The 21,225-nt window shown below is 41.1% G+C and overlaps 1 protein-coding gene across 1 annotated transcript in view; it reads left to right on the top strand.

Moving 5' to 3' along the window:
- Positions 1-4,138: 4,138 nt before the first annotated feature.
- Positions 4,139-21,225, top strand: part of RALGAPA2 (Ral GTPase activating protein, alpha subunit 2 (catalytic)) — a gene marked incomplete at both ends in the record, with an annotated part of 62,824 nt that continues 45,737 nt past the window's right edge. The window contains 8 exons of the mRNA XM_009078396.1: positions 4,139-4,249; positions 4,766-4,815; positions 13,060-13,117; positions 15,208-15,251; positions 15,688-15,862; positions 16,362-16,477; positions 19,129-19,267; positions 20,532-20,731. Coding sequence (XP_009076644.1) covers positions 4,139-4,249; positions 4,766-4,815; positions 13,060-13,117; positions 15,208-15,251; positions 15,688-15,862; positions 16,362-16,477; positions 19,129-19,267; positions 20,532-20,731 — 893 coding nt within the window. The remainder of the gene's footprint in view (positions 4,250-4,765; positions 4,816-13,059; positions 13,118-15,207; positions 15,252-15,687; positions 15,863-16,361; positions 16,478-19,128; positions 19,268-20,531; positions 20,732-21,225) is intronic.

Raw genomic sequence — 21,225 nt, 5'->3', positions numbered from 1 at the left:
GGGGAATGGACAGGATGGGAAACAAATGGAAAACCACACCTATTATGATGCCAGAATGAATTTATGTCCCAAAGCAGATGGTACAGGAGGCAGTGCTGGCTGGTGTTTTTTTGTTAAGATACTTATTACCCAGTTGGCAGGGGGGGAAAACACATGCGTCATTTCTCAGGAAGTGACATCTTTCCTTCCAAGGGGCTCTTGGGTTTGGAGGTAGTGACCTGATTTTTTTGATTAGTCTGATGGAAGATTGTTTTCAGTGCCAGAGGGCTGGCTGGCACGTGAGGGGCTGGGGCTGAGGGCTGTGCTGACAGCTGGCTGCCTGCTCGGGCTGTGGTTCTGTTCCTGAGATCTCTGCTTTTGGGAACATCAATGTAAACAGTTTAGATAGTATGGGAATGGCTTTTTGAAGATACCTTGGTAGATATCATTGCATGTGTATGTTTTATGATACTGTTCAGCACAGAAGATGAAGCAGCACAGGGGAGGAACCTTTCCAGTATTTAAGGAAAACAAAGCCCTTGGTATAAAGGCTCAAAAATAGTTGGATTTTTTTTTCCTTCTCCTGAGAAGCATCTCTACTTGTCCTGGCCAGGGGTAGGAATGTGTGTCCATTCCTCTCACCGTGAGCATTTCACTCCCTGTCCATAACTGCTTCGCTCTGGCCATGCTGGCACATACTGTCCAAATAGCTGCTCCTGCTCTTGTGTTTCCTTAGGAGATGCCAACTCCTCTTCCTTTGTTAGTTTTAAATCATGGGAATTAAATTGTAAACAAAATGACAGCTACTCTTCTGTGATCCCACTAATGTAGGAGGATAAAGATCAGAGAGAAGACAATAATAGGGCAGAGATGAGGCAAAGGAATGTGTATTTCCATAAATAAGGGCTCATGTGAGCTTTGGATTGCTTTGGGTCCCTTAGTGCCATCTATCTAAGTTTGTCCAGTGCCCAGACTGAAAGAAAAGATTCAGTTTGTGTTGCTTGTAATTTCTCCCAAGCCTTGAATGCTCTTTAGGATCTGTGGGGTACTCTGTGTGCATGGCAGGACAAAACACTACCCACAGTAACAACAGTACTTTAATATGGGTGTTCCTTTTGTTCGGTAAATTTCTATTTCTAGAACACTTCCATTGTGGGTTTTTTTTTGTTGCTATAAAGACATATTTACATTCAGGACTTCCAAGGTCAGTAGGAACTTTGTTTCCCAAATACAGTTTGTAGAAGTGTCAGTAGTGTGGTATTTTTTTAGGTTAGACTTAAAAAATAGTGGTCTGATGAGCACCAGTGCAGATGTACAAGCTTGGCTCTTCCCCACTGACTGACCATAAATGAAACCTCTACAGATTCCCAGAGTAGTTTCTGTGGGACTTTGTAGCATAAAAATATATTGCTGCTCTTAAAGACTTTTTCTGTGTCTGTTCTTGGGTAAAAATAGTCTTTTTTTATTGAAACATCTCTTTCAATAGTATTTACTCCTCATGCACAATTGAAATATTTGGGTATCAGGAGTACTGCTGCTGCCAGATGTGGGATGCTTGCTGCTATGCCCAGTACTTTCATCCTTTTCTCTGTTGAGCAGTTGGACAAATACCTGAGGGAACTGATATGGCTACACAGAGACCTCAGTTAAGCTTAAATATGAAATTTATCGGGTTTCTAAGGGCTGTCCTTAATCCTTGTCTTTAAAAAATATCAGTTAGGAAAAAACGTGTTTTTCATTGAACTCCATCCATCAAAAATGGGATAATGAAGGGGAGCAGAGGTGTTTCAGTTCTGGCACTGGTTGGTTTCCCAGTACTGTACAGCTGGAGTGATCCCAGCTTAGGGGGAATGTTCATTTAGGGACAGTCAGAAGGAAATGTGTCTAGACTTCTGACTGAACATGGAACTGGTGTTGTTCCATAGAGCTCATGTGAAATTGGAGGGGTTACCATTATTTTGGAAACTGTTCAGGTTGGAGGGGTGTTTTTGTGTTGCCATGCTGACATGCTTTTCTTGAAGATAAGTAAAAATTGTAGATAGTTTCTGGGGTGAGGCTAGTAATAGAAGTTTATCATTAACTAGGGTATGGCTGTGAAGTTCTCTTCATCTCCTTTCATTTCTCAAGTACTTGAGATAAAGAAACCCCTTCGGGATTGAGAGAGCTTTGTAGGAGTAAGGTAAAGTCAAGCGACTTGGGGTGTTCATGGAATCAAGGGAGGATTTTTGCCTGGTTAACTGTGCAACATTTGGTAGTTAAGAGGAAAATAAAAGGCAAACTGGTGTGCCAAGGACAGGCTTATTGTCCCCTCTGGGTTATTTTTATATGAGGAAGAGCAATGAGATCTTGGCAATAAACTCAGGTTCTTATGTGGTGTCAGGTTCTTATTAAGTGGTACCCAGGTAGTTTGTTTCCCTAAATTTTAAATTTAAGTAGTAAGGCAGTACGGGTGACTGGCAGTTAGCCAATGAGCCAACCATGCTGTATTTATATAGAAGAAACACCACGTGTCCCTCAAGAATGTCTCTCCATATCCTCTTTGTCGCTGCCAAAGCTGCTGCCAAGTATTGACCAGAAGCATGAGTCCATGGATCACCCTCCTTGCTTGGGAATGGAGTGGATTACATGGGTTTGGAAAAGCACTGTGATTCTGATGAATGATCATGCTCCCCATCTTGCCTGAGGTGTGAGTGCTTGGAGCCTGAGCTTGGAGCTGTAGTAACCTGAGTGCTGTTTGTGAGTAAATATAAAAATAACCCCGAATACCTGCAGTTCAGCTCTAGCCTTGCTGCCTCATTTCCTTGAGTGCTTATAAATACTTATTTAGTCAATGTGATTTCCTCAAAGTCAGGATTTTATCTTACTATCTTAAATGATAAATGGTGCAGGAAACTTTCCCTGATGTTCTCCATTCAAAAAACGAGGAATGAACCATATCCTGCTGCAAGTTGAACATATCTGTAAGGAAAAACTGTGGTTGTAGGGATGCAGCTCACACCAGAATCACCCATGAGTCACCACTGAGATGCCACATGTTGAGAAAAGGAGAATTTACGTTTTTTATAAGGCAGTTCCTTTCTCCTTCTTTCACAATTCACAGGGAAAGTTTCCTTTTGGTTTGGATTTTAATGACCTCATTCCTTCATATGAAATCCCTGTAAATGAAAGCCTTGTTTTTACCCCACAGTTGTGTTTAACAGGACGCATTCATGGAGAGGAATAATTGCACTTAGCTTGCAAATTCAAGACCAGTGGTTTGTAGGAAACAAATATCATGTTAAAGAGTTTCCCTGCACTAATTATTTCCAAAGTACAAGCAGCCAAGCAAAGCCTTACTGGTAGGAAAGTATTAATTTAAAGAGAAGTAAAATTGTCCATGGCTAAAGTAATTCTTCTGCAGTTGTGAGATATTACTGGGACTTGCTGGTGCAATCAGCTTTGTTTTGGTTAATGATTGTGTTTCTTATGAGGTGAAGCTTCAGTGAGATGATGTGATGTTAATAATTCTTGTCCTTCATCCTCTTAATTGGGCGTGAGGTCACCTAACTACTCTTGACCAGATCAGTTGCAGTAAAGAGCAAACAGATGAGGTTAAAGTGTGTTTGGCAAGTGACAGGTTTAGAAAACATAAGACTTTTTTTCCTTCACAAAAAATAAACTTATTCCACATTTTAGACCTAAGCTAAGGCTTAGGAAAGTGATGCATGCTTGGGTTGCCATTATTGTAAAAAATGACTTGGGAATGTTCTGGTTTGTGATTTGATTTGCTTGCCACATAAATTTGAGAACTGGATTTGCATCCAGAAGTCTTTGCTGATGTTTGTCTTCTCCAGTAGTACCTGTTTGGATGGTGCAGAAGCCACATAGCTAAGACTCACCCCATGTCTTTTTCCTTTTTTTTTTTTTTTTTTAATTATTTTTTAATATAAAGCAAATGAGCCTAAGCTCCACTGCAAACTTTCATAAATTCAATGAAAACAGACATTTCCCTGGTTTACTTGCAATGGTGCAATCATAATTTTAGTATAGAATATTCAGAGAAGTCACTGAACTAGCTTGGTGTTGCATTTATTTCATTCTCAAATGCTAAATTTGGAGGAAGACAAGAATTTTGGGCATGCTGCTGTTGTGTGATAACTCTGTTTGCTCCTCTTTTCAGATATTGTGGATGGAAGTGACCTGAAGCAATTTTTTGACAACAATTATTCTCAAATTTATTTTATATTCTATGAAAACTTCATAACACTGGAAAATAGCTTGAAACAAAAAGGTAAGTTTTAGAGCTTTGTCAGCAGCTGTTGGTCAGTGTTCCCTAACTGTTCTCCAGAGCATTCCCTTAGAGCTTTTCTAATGATTGTGTAGTTCTCAATTACCTGTATTTGCATTAATAGCTTCATGCAGTACAGTGCTGGTATTATTAATTATTTTAATTTTATGGTAGCAGAGGAGATGAACATGGAAAATTGCTCTCTGAAATGTCAGCAGCAGCAGCAAAGATTTCTGAATGCGTTTTTATAACTAAGTGCTCAAAAATGAGTTCTTGTGCATTTACACATACCCTCTGACCTTGCTCTGGTGTGTCAAAGGCCTCAGTCCTACAGCTCAGTCTGTTCAGCTGAGGCATGGTCAGAGCAGAGAGAGGCACTGGAGTTTGTGCTCCTTGGTTGTTAGTGAAAAATAAACTGAGTGCAACATTTTTGACTTCAGTTGGATAACAACAACCTAATTGTGCTGTTTGTCTTGTCCTGTACAGTTATGGCAAACAATATTGTTTTGTGTCTTGCAGGGAATAAATCACAAAGGGAGGAGCTGGACTCCATCCTCTTTCTTTTTGAAGTAAGTTTTCCATACCATAATTAATTTCTGTCTTAAATCTTGTTGCCATTCTGTGCTTGCTTAGAGATTTACTGTGAGGGATGAAACCAGATGTCAGTCACAGTGGCACGAGGTGAAAGGCAGGACGGAACTGAGGTAGGCATTAAGCTTTAAGATGTAACAATTTTATTATGCAGTGAGAGGATTGGGTTAATGAATGTGCAACGTTAAGAGATTTTATCAGAACTCCTTGGAAATCACACAGGAACACATCTGTCCTGAGGGACCAGGGACCAGTGCTGTGGTTTTGGGGAGAATTTGAGAGCACGTGTTTGCATAGCTTCTGTTAGACTAAAGCTTTTGGAGGGGTATGTTTTCTTTTGTTTCTTTTTAATTTTAATTAAGCAAGGTGTTGTTTTAGTGTGTAATGGATGGCCACTTCAAAACAACAGCACATTTTCCCTACTTTCTGTCAGTAGGAAGTTCAGCATTAGGTTTGTTTTGAATGTCTCACAGCAGGAGTTTGGGCTCTGCCCCTTTCAGATGGAGACACCTGTTATCATTGCAGTGTTGGGCCTTTAAGCATAAGGGGAATAAAAGGATAGGTGTTGTCAGCTACTGCACATCAGTTTGATCTGAGTGTGTGAAGTGCTAATTTGTTAAACTTTTTAAAATTTTAATTCAGTGGAGCATCTTTCACTCCCAGAAGCATATCCTTCCCTCCTTCCCAGCACTGGCTGTCAGAGCATGGGCAGTGTCTGGGGAGGAAATGTTACCTAGTCAACTTCTGCATAATCAAAGTAGGATGGCTTTAATTTAAAGAATAGTCTGGGTTAGATAATTTTTCAAGATACCTCCTTAATTAGAACTACTACTTAAATATATTTGGTTGTGAGAAAATACCACTGGACCAGTGAGAGCCTAACATATAAAAAGTTCTTGTAACACACACTGAAAATCTTAGCATGAGCTCTGCCTGTCTCTCTAGTCAGAAAGCAGTGGCCCTTTTAATTATTTTTGAGAGGGTTTTTTCAACAATGAATTCAGTTAAATAATTGGCTAGGTTTCTTTCTTAAGGTTAAACACACGTGTTTTCTATTGATTGCTCTCTATTTCCCTTTTCTTGATCTCTCTCTCTCTTTGTTAATCCAACTACTAACTTTTTACTTGAGTACTGCATCACAGCAATGTCATCTTTGTTTATATTCTGGGTTATTTTTTGGTAGGGGTGGTAGGAAAAAACCTCAAAATTTCAATGGGGTACTAAAAATTCAACTTAAAGACTAATTGTTCTCAGCTCTTATCACTCCCTCTGAAAAACCCCAACCCAAACCCGCAGAAGTCTATGGCTTCATGGTTTTGCATTAATGAGTAGTTTGTAGCTGGAATGGTATTTATATTGACAAGAAGAATGATGCTGTGTAGCCTAACATGCCTATAATGGGAGAAATGGCCATGAAGATGATGGCATGAAATCCTGAGGGTTTGTGGTCTCACTTTGAAGGTAGCCATTTATCTCCATTTTCCTCTTCTTCCTCCCTTCTCCCCTGTACCTACACGTCTGCATTTTCACACTGAAATCTGAACTGTGCTTTCTGCTCCTTATGACATTAGTGCAAGAGTTTGCTTTAGGGTTTTGCCTGAGGCAGTGTCAGAGAACATGAGTTCGTAGATTTGTCAGGACTCTGTTTGGGGCAGGACAAACTCTTCCTCCTGCTTGCTCCCCACCCCAACAGAGAAGGTATCACTGTGTTTACTGAACAGGGCTGTGCAATTTAATGGCAGCTCATTAATACTCTCACTCTGGGGCCTTGAATAAGTAATTAAATTTCTGCGGCTGTGCCACTGAATGGGAAATAGCTAATGTGTGTTCACCCGGTTAGAGGGAATAGCTGTGCGTTCCTGGGTCTTGGAAATGTGTGACTGGTAACTACCCCTTAATGCTCCTGAAAAACATCAGGAGAACATGCTGTCTGAAAGTGAAAAATCCATAGTGGGGTTTGAACCAGGGGCTGCTGCAGGGTTCTGATGGGAGGAGAGTGGTGTTACAGCCTGGTAAAGGACAGCTCTGGGGAAGAGGAAATCGTTTAATTTGTGTGAAATTTGGGGTGATCCACTTCAAGGTGGTTATCTCCTGAAGAGAGTTTGCAGTCCATGTGTAACTGATGCTGGACGAGTTAATGCACGATAGGAGAACAGCCCAGTGGAGGCTTTGTAGTGCAGACCAGGGTACCCATCAGCTTCCACACAGGGAAAAGGGAAATGCCAAGTAATGAAACATTCATCCTGTAAGCCATAGGAAACAAAACTAATTGATTGTTAAGCTTTCCGTATTTAATCTCATGTCAGCATGAGCCAGGGGGTTGCTGCCTTTTCTTTTAATTAGCTAAATAGGTAATTACTTAGGATTAACAAATCCTGAATCCGGGTGCTGGGGGTTAACAGCTTAAAAATCAATAAAAGTATTTATGAAGGGAACTGACTTTGCCTTTCGTGGTGGGATCCTGCTGCTGTTGTGGGGTGACACCTAGTGTGTGTATTGGGCAACAAATTCCACAAATCCTCTGGAAACTGACTTGATTGTAATTCTGGAAGTTTTGATTTTCCACATCAGCTGCATAGCTTGGCCACTCAGCAACACCACCAAACAATGTGTTATTCAAAGAAGAAATGTTAATTAGAAGGAAGGAATGTGGAGGGTTAACTGTTCATTTTGTAAAGTGCTTTTTTGCAATTAATATTGCCACATTTTTAGATCTAATTTTATATTCTCTAATGTGCTTTGGCCTTGTCTTTTCCAAAATAGATATTCCCAAAGTGATACGACAGTTGTACTGTGTTATTTTTCCCTGTTTCAGCTAAAAGGTCAAAACTAGGTGAAAAACAAGTTTACTTTTTGTCTGCTAAGGCTTAGCTCTCTCCAGATTTGCAATGTACTAGCAGTACATGTTACAGTTGTTTCTAATGTCCTTGTTCTCAGTGATTTGAGGGGAGTTAGAGCTGCCAGTTGAGCTCTGTATGTCACAGACCTCACCAAGGGTGCATTACATTTATATCCATTTTCTGGGTCTCATAACAGTATTGTGCCATCATTTCATTGTGAAACCTTGGATTTTTTACCTTTTTTTTATAATGAAGTATTTTTTTTATTGCACCGTCAGGCACTGATTCCTCTGACATTGCATTTTTTCATCTCTAATGAAGCAAGAGCAAACTGCTGCTTTCAATACAATACATTGATCAGTTTCTTCCAATGTGAAAATTACTTGTAAAACTCTTTACAGGAAATAATCAAGTTACTGTTGAGTTCTTATTGCCATGGGTCCTGGTTTCTCCTTTCTTGAGGTTGCCCCTTTTATTTGACTTTCCTCCTTTATTTAACTTTCATTGTTACCATTTGCATTTTCCAATGTCTGCACAGCTCAGTAACTTAATTTCCCCACCTTCAAATTATCCTACACTTGAAATCAAGTTACCATTAAGAGTCACAGCTTTAAATTGAGGCTGTAGATTCCTTTACGGCCTTGCAGTGGGTTCCTCTGCCTGCTGGATTTCCCAGTTGCTGTCACACAGACTTGACTGGCTGACTCTCAAGCTCACTAGAGTAAAAAAGAGGCTTTTTGCCTATAACAATAACATTACCTATAGCTCTTCTTTTCTACACATAGGAAATTTCTTTTTGGACCATTTACGGTTCATTCTGCCATAATAGATTGCTTCATCTGTTACTGCTCTTATAATAACATTGCTGTTGTTCTCACAGCATTCAGTTGTAAATTCTGTGTTTCATGTGTTTGACTGTTTCTTGTTATGCCTGGGACAGTTATAAGTGCTCTGTGTGCTTTGGGCAGACATTTTCCCTCAAGGAATAACTGTAAATAATTTATTAACACAATAAATGGAGTATCCCTTTACTCAGACTGCACTGCTGCAGCCGTGCTGACTCCATCAGGCTCTTGGCTTCACCTGATTTGAAGAGGAGCTGGGAAATGTCCAAGTTACTGTAGGTTTTAGTAGTTGAACACTGAAACTCTTGTGGCAATAGCACCATCAGTGCTTGAATACAGAGACCTAGGAGAGCTCTTTTGCATTGACTTAGCTAAAAGTAAATCTGCCTGCCACTGACTCACAGAAATTCCTTATCAGGTACAGGATGTAGCAAAAGAGCTTGTTTTGGTTTTTTTTCTCCAAATCTATTCTCCTGGAAGGAATGTTACTCCAAGCTTGACATTGACACTGCCTCCAGGAGTGTGTTCAGTCAGCAAGGGCAACCTTTGTGTGGCTAGTGGTTTAATAAGAGACCTGGGATGGCACATTCCAGAGCAGCTTCTTGCAGCTCTGGCAACAATGCCTGTTGTCTCCCTCTGTATCAGTGGAGCTGGAAAACATCCTGGCTGTGAGGATCTTGGTCCCAGCATCAGCTTTCCTTGTAACCTGCAGCAAGGCACCCAGCATGCAGGGATAGGCACAAAGCTGCCAATCATGGGATGATTCAACAATGAGCACAAAAATAAAAGGCTTTTTAAAAGCAGTATCAGTGTTGGTTCAGTCAGAATGAGTCTGCTGAAATACAAACCCGGGTGGTTTTTATTTTACTTTGATGAAAGAGAGAGATCTAGCTTTGAAAAAGCAGCATCCTGTGTAAACTAAGATTTAAACTTAACATTATTCCTAGTCATGCAGGAAGTCCAAATGAAAAAGAACTATGGATAATCAGTTAAAAGAACTGACAGATACCCTGATGTGTTGATCAGTAGTAATACCTAATTTCTATTTCAAGTGTGCTATAATGGATTACCATATAGATGCAGCAAAGCACTAAGCATTAAATAGATCTATGTGTTTTCTGGAAAAGCAATATTATTTCGCACTGTGGGGTTTCTTAAAATATTTCTTATTAGTGTACTGTGCAACTAGGAACAAGATGTCAATAGCCAGCTTGGATTCACAGCAGTGTGGCTAACAGTCTGGGCTGAAGGGGAAGAAGCTATAATTTGTTTTATAGGAGCAGCAATATGTGTTTTTCAGAACACCAGGGGTGGGGAGGGTGTAGAAAATGCGGCTGGAAATATGGAGTTGAAAGGAGAACAACTGGAGCTTGTTCATGGCTTGTGCAGTCTCATGTGACACTGCTGCACCATGCTCACAGGGAGAATCACCAGTTGAAGGCTGTGCTGGCTGGAATGGGTGGTAAACTCAAAGCCTTCAGAAATTGTTATTTAAAGGTGTAGGTTTTAGCCATGGTAACTTATTTTTGCATTTCAGACTAAATAGGAACTCTGAGCTTAGGTTATTTCCACTGGCACTGCTCTGGTGCAGAGCTGTGCTGTCTGCAGCAGGGAGCTGTGACACCAACCATCCAGGTTGCCTTTTTTACAATGACTCTGGTTGCTATGGGGTAGGATCATGCATTTTTCCAGAATGCATCCATACATTTATTGTTTTCCTGGTTTTGAGATGCTACAAAGGAGAACCCATGGGAAATCACTTCAGCATCCCAATTTTCTCTCCATGGAAAGATTTTGGGATGTGGAAGCTTTCCTCAGATAGGAGCTCCTGTTTTCTTGCTATTGATTTCAACCCTTGAATTGTTTTAATTCAGCCACCTGACAAGAGATTCTGTGTTTTATAAAGGAAAAAGGACAGTAAGCATGTTGTTTTCTCCCCCTCCCCTCCCTGCTTCGTGCAGTGCAGAATTCAGACTTGCTTTTCCTGGTTGTTCTAGTACTCTGCAACAGCATTCCTAGTCCAGGTTTTCTGTGAGCAGAAATTCTGAAATTCACTAACACTTGGATGTGAAAGTTGTTACTAAGTTCTTTTTCAAACGAGTCTTTATTATGCCGCTTTTATACCTTATCAGCTCACACCCTGTTGTGGCTCCCTTTCTGGAAGCGAACTTTGTGTTCGAATTTAGTTGAAATTGTGTAACAGGCTTAAACTATGGGAACAAAATATGTGTGGTTTTGTCTGGTTTCCCATGATAAATGTGTGATGTGTGAAGGTTCCTCTCTGCAGGATGTTGTGACACTTGAGTCCAGCCTGGGTTTTGTTGCCAGTTTTTGTTTCCTGGAACCTTTCCTTGCACACCTTGGGCATGCCATGTGTGATGGGTCTGACGTGGACCTGGGCACAGACCCAGCTCCCATGCAGAGTGCCACCACTCCAGCAGGGACTTAGAGTACTCCTGAGTTAGGTTAGAAGCTTCTGCCTGCCCTGTGTGGGTTAAGTAATGATTAATGCTAGCAATAGTCCTGAGGAGTGCTGTGCTGCCAGTGTTCTCATGTTTATATGGATAATGATAATTCTTTGTCTGTGGATCCTGCAATCTGGTTGGCAGAAACCTGGTCCTTAACTAACAGGTAAAGCCCCCATGTGAGTCATGGCCTCATTTTTAGCCAGTCGGAGCCTTCATCCCAAGCGTGTTGCTCCTGCCCACAGATGGGGAGCTAGACCTCTGGGCACCAGCCACCTGCTCCTGTGGTCCCTGCTGGCACAGGGTCCTGGGAGGGAGCTGGGGGGTAATGTTGAAAGAAAATACAAGGAACATAGAAGGGACATGCCTGGTTCATATTTTTACTATGGAAAACTTTCAGAAATGCCAAATACTATCTGGGGAGCACATGCTATGGTGAAGGAGTGAAGGAAGACCAGCATGTCTGTGACCTGAGGTCTAGTTCCCTAAGTCTATGAACTTGTTATGGCTTCCATTTTCTGCCACGGAGAAATGAATGTGCCGTTTCCAAAAAGACTATTTTGAGTGTTATGTATAATTTCTGAAGCACTTGTGTCCAAAGTAAAAAGCCTGTCTTAGTCCATGTCTCGAGCACACTGTGGTTAGTGGCAGTACTGATTTGTGTGTCAGCCAACCCCAAAGGGCTACCCACAGTGCCAGTTCTTGCTTTCTTGGCTGTGATGCTTTGTCCCTCCTGTGAGCTTCTGTGTGCATAACACCAGCCAGTGGGTCACAGTTGCTTGAGTGACTTTGTCATTCATGTTGCATCCTGCATGTGGTATTTCTGAAGTGGTTCTTAGTGGTGCTTTGTTGTGCAGAAGTTTGTGCCAGTGATTTTGTTTGATAATTACTAGGAGCTCTGACTGTCAGTCATTTATAATATTGTTTAATTTGATTTCCAAAAGTAGATTTTGAAAACTGGTTTCCCATTTAAATATATCTTCCTAATTTCATACATGGATGGCTGAAAAGTTGTGAGATGTGGATGCTGTGTTAAGCCCTAGCTGTACTCTCACTCCAACAGCACAGGGCAGCTCACTTACAAGTGAGCTGCCCTGTGCTGCTGCCACACCTGCCTGCCAAGCCGTAGTCCTTGCTGCCAGTAGTTTCAAAAAGAAAAAGGTGTCTCGAAGCCTGTTAAGTCTTTTTAAAGGTCATATTTACCCAAGTAAGACCCCCAAATAGTTTTGATTTATCCAGTTTATTTAATAGCATTACATCCATTACACTGACAAAGGAAACATTTGGAAGCCCCAAGTGTTCTTTCCAGCTAAGATGCTAAGACTCCATTCAGGAAAGCACTTAAGCATGTGCTTAGGTAGCGTTGTGGGTGCCCTGTAGTGTAACCAAATATCAGGGAATGGGTTTGACCACAGCCTCTCCCTGCGTTTGATCTGCCTCCAGGAGGATCAGCCCACAGCTGCATAGGCAGGCTGCCACGGATTATTCCCTGAGTGCTTTATTAACTCCCTGTGCTGGGAATTAAATCAGCCTGGCTTTGTGTAATTTGGTTCAGTGTCACTGCACTGCTGGGAGCACAGGTAAAGCAGCTTTCAGGAACAGTCACTGCCCTGCTGTTCCCTGCGCCTCAGCCCGAGGATCAGAGCCCATCAGCTGATGGGAACACAGACCCGAGCCAGCCAGGCTCAACCGCGAGCCAGAGCACGCAACTGGAGTCATTACAGGCACTGCAGTAAGTGTCAGCCCAAGTGAGCTGCTTGGAAACTTGCAAGTTCTTCATCAGCAATCAGGTGGTGTTCTGCAGTGCTGGGGGTCTGCAAGGCAGTGGGAAAGGGACAGTGGTTCATGACAGTGTCATGGTGTTTATTCAGGACTGTTCCAAACATCTTTCTCAGTAATCAGAGAGTGAAGTAATGGACAGGAGTCCTTGCCATGATAGGCATTTGCTTTCTATTGTGTTCTGTATATATGTATTGCCATTTCATTTGTGTCTTGTATAGTAGTTTCTCTGTATTTTCTGAATGAGCCAGTTTATTATGGAAAATTTGACTACTTAGTTTTGTTTCCTGCAGAAAATATTGCAGCTACTACCTGAGAGGATTTTTTATCGATGGCATTTTCGCAGTATAGGTAAGAAGAAACAGTTTATAAACTTCTTAGTACAAATAAAATCCATGTTTTGTCTAGTCACTTCTCTGGTTCCACAAGCCATATTAACCCCAGGATCCCTCAGTGCTGACTACACACACAGTACTCACGTAGGAGACTTGCAGCTCAGTATTCCCAAAGCAGATGGGAAAATGTCTTTGCCTCCTCTAACAGCTCTGTGTCACTTGCTTGGGATGGTTGGATTGCCTGATTCATTTTCATTTTGCATTAATGCTCTTCCAGTTTTTACATTCTTTGCTTTACTTGGGTCCTATTCTCCTCTTTCATGTGCCAGAAGCTATCAGGATGGGGGGGGGTATAAACTAAAACACCTTTCTCGAGTTAGGTCTCCCTTTGGATTCACAACTGACACCACAGACCGAGTGAGTAGGGTTGAGGGGGTCTGTATGTTACTCTTGCAGATCTGCATTATGAGGGCCTTGCCAGGGATCATACATGAAATGAATGTTGAAATTCCTAAATGTTGCTTTTTGCCTGAGGGTAGATTCTGTGTGGAAGACAAGCCTCTGCCTCCTGGAAATTCATCCTGTAAAACTTGGGCTGTGAACAGGCAGCTGTTGGGGCTGAATGGGATGCAAACTATGGGGCTGCTGCAGGGATCAGGAGCTTAAGTTCTTCTCTGATATTCCTGTATTCACTGTGCAGTGTAGTTCCTTAATATTTGTGGAACACTCAATTGTCACAGTATTTGTGGGAATTAAATGAGGGATTTTTGGTTTAGAGCCAGTTAGCAAAGGAAAGAGATTGAGGACAAAAATGTAAACGTTTTAGTAGCTCTTTTGGATCAATTTTTCGTTGAATGAGTGATCCACAATGTTATTGGCCTTTATGAGTGGAATTATGGATATACAGTATTTCTGCAAGCTTAGCCCCAGCTGTCTTTTCCCAATTCTTATGGAATGGGGGATTTTCCCAGCATCTTGTTAGAATGTGGCCTTGGCCATGGCAGATAAGATGTCCGTGGGTGACTTGGTCAGACCAGGACTAACTGTTCTTCCCCCACATTCTAATGGTATTGGAGCTTCTGGAACAGGGGAGGGAATAGCAGGAGTCCATCAGACAGAATGCTTGGATTCAGATTGAATAAAGCTGGAGTCAGATGGGCACAGAAATACTGGAAGGTAAAATACACTTATTTTGGTAGCCAAAACACCTTGAAATCCAATGCAGTCCTTTAACTCAATTTCCTCTGATTTAAATGCCTTTGATTCATCACTACCTTGAAAATTCTGCTTCCAAAGTGGTTACAGCATCTTGTTTTGCTCCTTATTAAAGGCTATTTTATGCTATTCTGTTCCTCCAAGTAGAACTTCTTTGTTGTGGTTGGGTTTGTTTTTCAGCACTGTCTCATCAGCCATGTTTGTCATCAGAACAAGGAATTGCTGTTGTAGAAGAACAATGTGTGGAAGTTAAAGGTCAAGGCAAGGGCTGTTGTCACATTTCCACTCAGTGCTAACAAAAATAAGAGGAGACATCTGCCTGACCACTTCATACCGGTTCAGCTGAACTAGCCCAGAACCAGTTGGTTTCAGTTAGTTGTTTTGTAGCTAATATGTGCTTTATGCTTCTCTTGAGTGGTCATATTTGGGTAATTTTTTGACTGTGGCCAATAAATGACCTATAAAATTTGTCAGAGCAAGTATTTACAGCTGCACCTTCTGATTTCCTTTTTGCTTAATATGTATTTCCTATATGTGCTAAATAATTTCCGTTTAATACAGTGAGATGGTGATATCTGGAGGGAACGGGCCCATTTAAGGAATGCACATAATTTACAGATCTTCCTATTAATGAGAATAATTTGAGCCATTGCCATCTGACTAAGCCCCAAGTTACCTCAGTGGAAAGATCAAGTATAGTTAATCTTACACCACTGATGATGGTGATTGTAACTGGATCATTTCTGGTTTTTTCCTCCCATAATTGTCTTAAAACCCAGTGCAGTGTAAACAGCACTAAAGTAGCCTTTTCTGGAGTGTTTTTGGAAAACGCTGTGGTGGGAAGTGCCCTTCTTTGTGTCTGACCTGTGCTATTTAACTTTCCCAATCCAGGGTCGATTCTGAAGAAACTTTTGCACACTGGAAATTCTCTCAAGGTATTTCTTTGATATTTTCATATTTCTTTTCACTTTAATTCTTACCAAGTACATTACTTTGCAACTTTCCAGTATCAGTTTTTTAGATTGTTAGGCTCTGTAATTTTACTTACTCTCCTTTTAATCATAAATTTTGTTATTGTGATTCTAGATCATTGTAATATTTGTCTTCAGGCATTTGGTGCCCCAATGACCTTTGTAAAGTTACCTGGAAAAGGTATTAATAGATTTTGCTTAATACTTAATTTTTTCAGCTCTCTAGAATTAAGTATTCGGTATTAAATCTAGGATTAAATTAATACTGTGAATCCCCTTGGTAGGATGGAAAGATTTACTAGCATATAGCTGGGATGGAAGTACTTGTCCCATGTGTTCTGAGCTATTTAACTGCATTACTGCACTTAGAAACTTTTCCCTCAAATCCATCCCTTTATAGATAAGATGTGAAGGAATCCGACTGTTCCTGCTCTGGCTTCAAGCCCTTCAGACCAACTGTGCAGAGGAGCAGATACTGATGTTTGCCTGCCTTGTGCCTGGCTTCCCCCCACTGATGTCCTCGCGGGGGCCCTGCACACTGGAGAGCCTCATCAGCCCTCCCACTGCGCCCGACGGTGAGTGAGGGAACACAGCTCCCACTGAGGGTATCCTGGTGTTCCTCCTGGGGAAGGTGTCACATGGATGGTGTTGTTCATGGCTTTAAACCGAGGTGTATGGAATTTGTTGAGCTGTTGTGTGTTGCAACTGCAGAACCGCCTGATGTTGTCATTCAGAGCTGTCAGGGTTTGTTGTTGGTTGGTTTTTAATCGAGATGCAGCAGTATGAACATTTGACTGCAAAATGAGCAGGTGTATAGGTTTCCAGGTTCTTGGTTGACCTGCAGTGCCTGCTGGTGTCAGCCCTTCCAAACCACAGGGAATCAGAGGCTGGTGCCATCCTTTATGGGATGTGGCAGGGCCTGGGAAAATACTGGTAGCCCAGCAGTTACTTTGCACAGCTTAGTAGTGCACTGATGGGTATTTTCAATTTATCTTTTCATAGAAAATATCTTTTATTTCACTATTTTTATTTCACTATTTACATGCTTTATGTGTTTGAACCTTTTAATTTTAGCTAAGGTTTTTCCAGAAGAAGTAACCCCACTTTTGCCAGCTGTCTCTGGAGAGAAAATTGCTGAAGACCAGACCTGCTATTTCCTTCAGCTTCTGTTAAAATACATGGTGATTCAGGTGAGGAGGATGTGTGCTTGTAGCTAGTCATATTTGGAGCGATGTACTTGTGGTAGAAAATTAAACCCACCCTGTATCTACATGGAGCTGGGTTTGCCCCTCCCCAGGAAGAAGTTGGCTTCTGCAATTGGTCTTGTTTTTGAAAGCAATACCTCCCAAAAGTATTTCCTTGTGCCATTTTTGCTGAAAATAAGTTTGTCACACTTGTGATAAGAATTAAAGAGTGTTATCTAAACTTGCAGAATAACTGACAATCTTATGTGCTTGTGGTTGCATTTAGAAAATTGACATGAGGTAAAGATGCAATTTGTTCTCTTTGGACACATACCTAGATGAGAAGAAATGTAAGAAGACCCCTGGAGGAAGAGATAAAAAGGAGAGATGGCTTCTGAGATTTTTAAAAAAGGATGCAAGTAACATGTACATAATATTTAATTAGAAATAGATCAGATGAATCTATGCAGGAAATAAATTAAGATAATGTATCTATTTAAAAAGTACAAATGAAGAAACATTTGAAATAAAGTGGAAACTGTGTAGACAATAAACATTAAAGAGCTCAGTATTAAAAAAAAGATAAAATATAATTAAATACTTTGAGATACACTTTTTAATATCAAAAGGCAAGACCAAAATGATATTTGGAAGGGGTTTTGTCATCTGGAATAAATGCTTAATTTTGAAAAGTGGCTGCATGAAATGATCAGCTTCCTAGCCAGCACCCTTTGTTTTACACATCAGAGTCTCACAACACTTCAGTTAAAAAAAGTCACTCTTCCTTTTAACTCTTATTACATGTTTGGGATCTAAATAAACCTGACTACACTGTAAATCCAATTGCACAGTGGTTCATCAACGTTCATTTATCTGTGTTGCTTGTTACTGGGGAGCACAGCTGGGCAGAAACCTTGCTGCAGACAAGATCTGAGGTTAAAATAATGTGATGCAAATACCGAATAATTGCCCAGAGACAGAATGTAGAGCAAATCTGCATCTTTAAGAAAGTTTATGCCTCCAACTGAGAAGAATTTAATGTAGTTTTATTTACACAAAAAATATGGAATGTGAAACCTCACTGGTCTTGTCTCCAAGCTCTACAAAAGCAGGGTGCAGTGTAAGTTTCACACAGAATCACAGAATGGGTCAGATTGGAAGGGACCACAGAGGGTCACATCTGGTCCAACCTCCCTGCTCAGGCAAGGCCATCCCAGAGCACATGGTGCAGGATTGTGTCCAGACAGTTCTGGAACCTCAGTGAGGAGGCTCCACAGCCTCTCTGGGCAATCTGTTCAGTGCTCAATCACTGCAGATTAAAGAATTTCTTCATGTTCAGGTGGGACTTCCTGGGCGTCAGCTTCTGCCTGTTGCCTCTTGTACTGTTGTTAGTATGAGGTGGAGCAGCACACCATTCCTTGTGGGATCCTTCACTACCTATGACAGGAAGTTGTCATCAGTGCTTTCCAGAAACATCCTGGAATGTTTGTGCTTTACCCTGTTGCTTCTCCAGCTGATATGTCAAGGTAGTGAAAGTCCCTCAGCAGAACCTGTGCTGTGACTTTGAGGCTGCTTCAAGCTGCCTGTAGAAGGCCTTAGCCACTTCTTCCTCCTGCTCAGGTGGTCTGTAGAAAACATCTACACCAATGTCACCCTTATATCCTAACATATAAGCTTTTGACTTGCTTATCATCCACCTCATGACAGAGCTCATTCATAGTATGTTAAGGGGTTGGAGTGGACCATTCCAAGTGTTGCCTCATACAGAGGGCAACTCCACCACCACAACTCCCTGGTCTGTCTCCTACACTAGCCCTTTATGCCAGCATTCCAGTCATGTGAGCTATCCCACCCTATTTCCATAATCACAGTGAGAAACAAGCCCTATGATTGCACAGGGATCTCTGGTTCTTCCCTTTTGTTCCTCAGGCTGCATGGTTGGTGTACAGGCACTTTATGGAGGTGTTGGATTGTGTCAATATCCCAGAGGAGTGCAGAGGGACACCCCATGCTCCTGTCTTCTGGTTACATCTATGCACATAACCCTTAATGGCCATGTGCAGCTCATTTCAAATTGAAGGTGTTTTAACATGAAAAAAAGTAACTCTTTGTCCAAATTTGGCACGGTTTTCCAAGAAATTTTAGTTTGAAACTTAGTAAAGAGCAACTTGAAAGTCCATGTGTGGCTTTTTGGTGGTGGCCCATGCAAGAATGGGGGTGTGCTTTTAAAACCTAGCTGAGGTGTCAGCCTCTTCCTTGTTGGGGGGAACACGGTGCAAAGGAATATTGCATGTGTGTGCAGCCATAGTGAACATGAAAATATTTATGATTAAAGTGTTACCCTGAGTAACTTTGTAGAAATTTACATGTAAGAAGCAAATTTGTTAAAAGCATAACATGACAGTTCCTGTCCTTCCCTGAACAGCACAAACACTTCTAATGAGCTTCTATTGAACTCACTGTCTTTGGGATGCTAAAGCCCTCCTGGTAGTAGTTGATATTCTTACTGCAGTTTGTAAAGGGATATTAGGACTGTGCTAATTTTTCTGTCTCTTGTTAAAGTGTAATTGCTTTAGCTTTTGTACTCAATGCAGAACAGTTGTCAGTATAACACATTGACTTAAAGCTTTTTATTTCTCTTTAACTCCACTACAAAGGCTGCAAGCTTGGAGTGGAAGAATAAGGAGAACCAAGACACTGGGTTTAAGTTTCTCTTTGCCTTGTTTAGAAAATACTATCTTCCTCACTTGTTTCCATCCTTTACAAAGCTAACCAACCTCTACAAACCTGTGCTTGGTAAGTTGTGGATTTTGTCTTTAAATTAAAAAAGCAGGTGACTATTCTCTGCAGCACCTCTCTTACCTCCTAGTGTATTGCTACAGTTCTGTTGGATGAGGACTTTTCCTCCTTGGTTTCATGTTTTCTTCTAGCACACATTTGATTTGCTACGATAATGCAGGAAAGTGCTGCTGCTCCTGGCTGCATAAAGTCTGGTCTGATTCCCCTTTCCTAAGGACCCTTCCACTGGCATAGCATTTATATGGAGTGAGCACAGCTCTGTGGTGTGTAATGGAGACAGAAGCTGGTCTCTGATGGGTATTTTAAGAACCAGTTAGTTCCCCAGATGTGAGGGAGTAGCTGATTTAATTTTTCTTGCCTTTCCTTAGTTAATTCTTTCTGTGAAGAAAAAATGCCCAGAAAGGCCAGCTGAAAGGAAATAGAGACTTACCTCTGCAGCTATAGGATTAAAAGTGTGTTGTTTCAGAAACACTCATGTTTTTCCTGATTTTCTATTGAATTATGTGTTAGTTAATGAGAGCAGTGGTGTTAATCCTCACCTGATGTACTGCAGCCCTTTCTTCATCATCCTTCCCCTCCCTTTGACTTCTAACTCCTGTCCTTTGCAGTTTTTAGTGTCCAAAGTCACTCCAGTGCCACTTTGGCTGTACTGTTCACAGCTGGAGCCCAGGCCTTACATGTTTTTCAGCTATATACAAGTGATTTTTCCTTAAATCTGAGCATGTGAATGAAATGTGACCCAACTTGTCTCCCTTTGGCAACCTTCCAGTTCTTCCCATGTGTTTTTTCTTTTGCTTCAGCATGTGCAGTGCTCTTTGCCCTGGGTTAACTTCTCTTTCTGATGCACTAAATGTTCTTTCTCTTATTCATTGCATTATTGAGTGTTCCAGAAGTGTCTTCTCTTTCTCACTGCACTTTATTATGAAACTCTGTGAAACTGATGAAATTACATTGTTGTAGTATGAGTTATTTGCTTCAGATTTTGCCCTTCTTTTTGCAGCCTTTCACTTTTGTTTTGTGTGATGCAAGTGGTAACCTCCAGGAATGAACTGTGCTTTCATGTTCTTGCTGTTCTTCAAGAGTGATAAAGTTATGCTAGAATATAAACATTAACACAATAAAAGCAGTTGGGCATTGCATCTGTTAATTCATAGGGAGAAAATGTTGGTGATGTGTTCAATACATTTGACCAGAGTCTGAGAGCAGTTACAGTTTTCTAAGGTTATATTTTCTTTCCACCTTTCCTTTTTTCTCTCACCAGATATTCCTGATGTGAGGCCAAGACCAGTGTATGTCACGGCAACACGGAACAATGAAAGTGTCTATAGCACAAAAATCCCTTACATGGCAGCTCGAGTTGCTTTTATTCAGTGGCTCGTTACCTTCTTCCTTGAAAAGAAGTATTTAACTGCTGTTCAGAACACAAAAAATGGAGGAGAAATGCTCCCTAAACTTATTCAGGTGGGCTTTGAAGTTTACCTCTCTTGTCTTATGTACATGCTAACCTTGCAGTGAGATCATCACTGCACTGACAGCTGAAGCAAGGAAGAAATGCTGCCCCATAGTGAATAAATAATGAAGCTGCTTATTTAATAGAGGAGGGAACCTCCAAGGAAAACCCTTCAGTAATTCAGTAGGAGTTTATTTTCCTCATAGCTTGTTGCATTCCCGGCTTCAGCAGCATTATATTTAGACTTCTGGAATTTACTCTGCAAACTGTCATACTCGTTTGTGCCATGGACAGTCTCCTAGTGACAGCAAAGGCTGGTTTGTTTTCCTCTCAGTTATAGCAGCTGTTTACAATGAGATATTAGATAAATATTTCTTTTATAAACTCCTGGTTGATTCTTCTCTAGGATTAGGTACCTTACAATGAATTTTATAAAGAGATGATGCTTTTTCTTTTAAGAGACTCTTCCTGTTAAAAATTTAGAATCAATGTCAGTGTATATTCG

Source organism: Acanthisitta chloris, unplaced genomic scaffold (assembly GCF_000695815.1).
Source record: "Acanthisitta chloris isolate BGI_N310 unplaced genomic scaffold, ASM69581v1 scaffold14187, whole genome shotgun sequence".
Lineage (NCBI taxonomy): Eukaryota > Metazoa > Chordata > Aves > Passeriformes > Acanthisittidae > Acanthisitta > Acanthisitta chloris.
The sequence above is the reverse complement of the archived record's forward strand: the minus strand, read 5'-3'. Positions and strand labels throughout refer to the sequence as shown.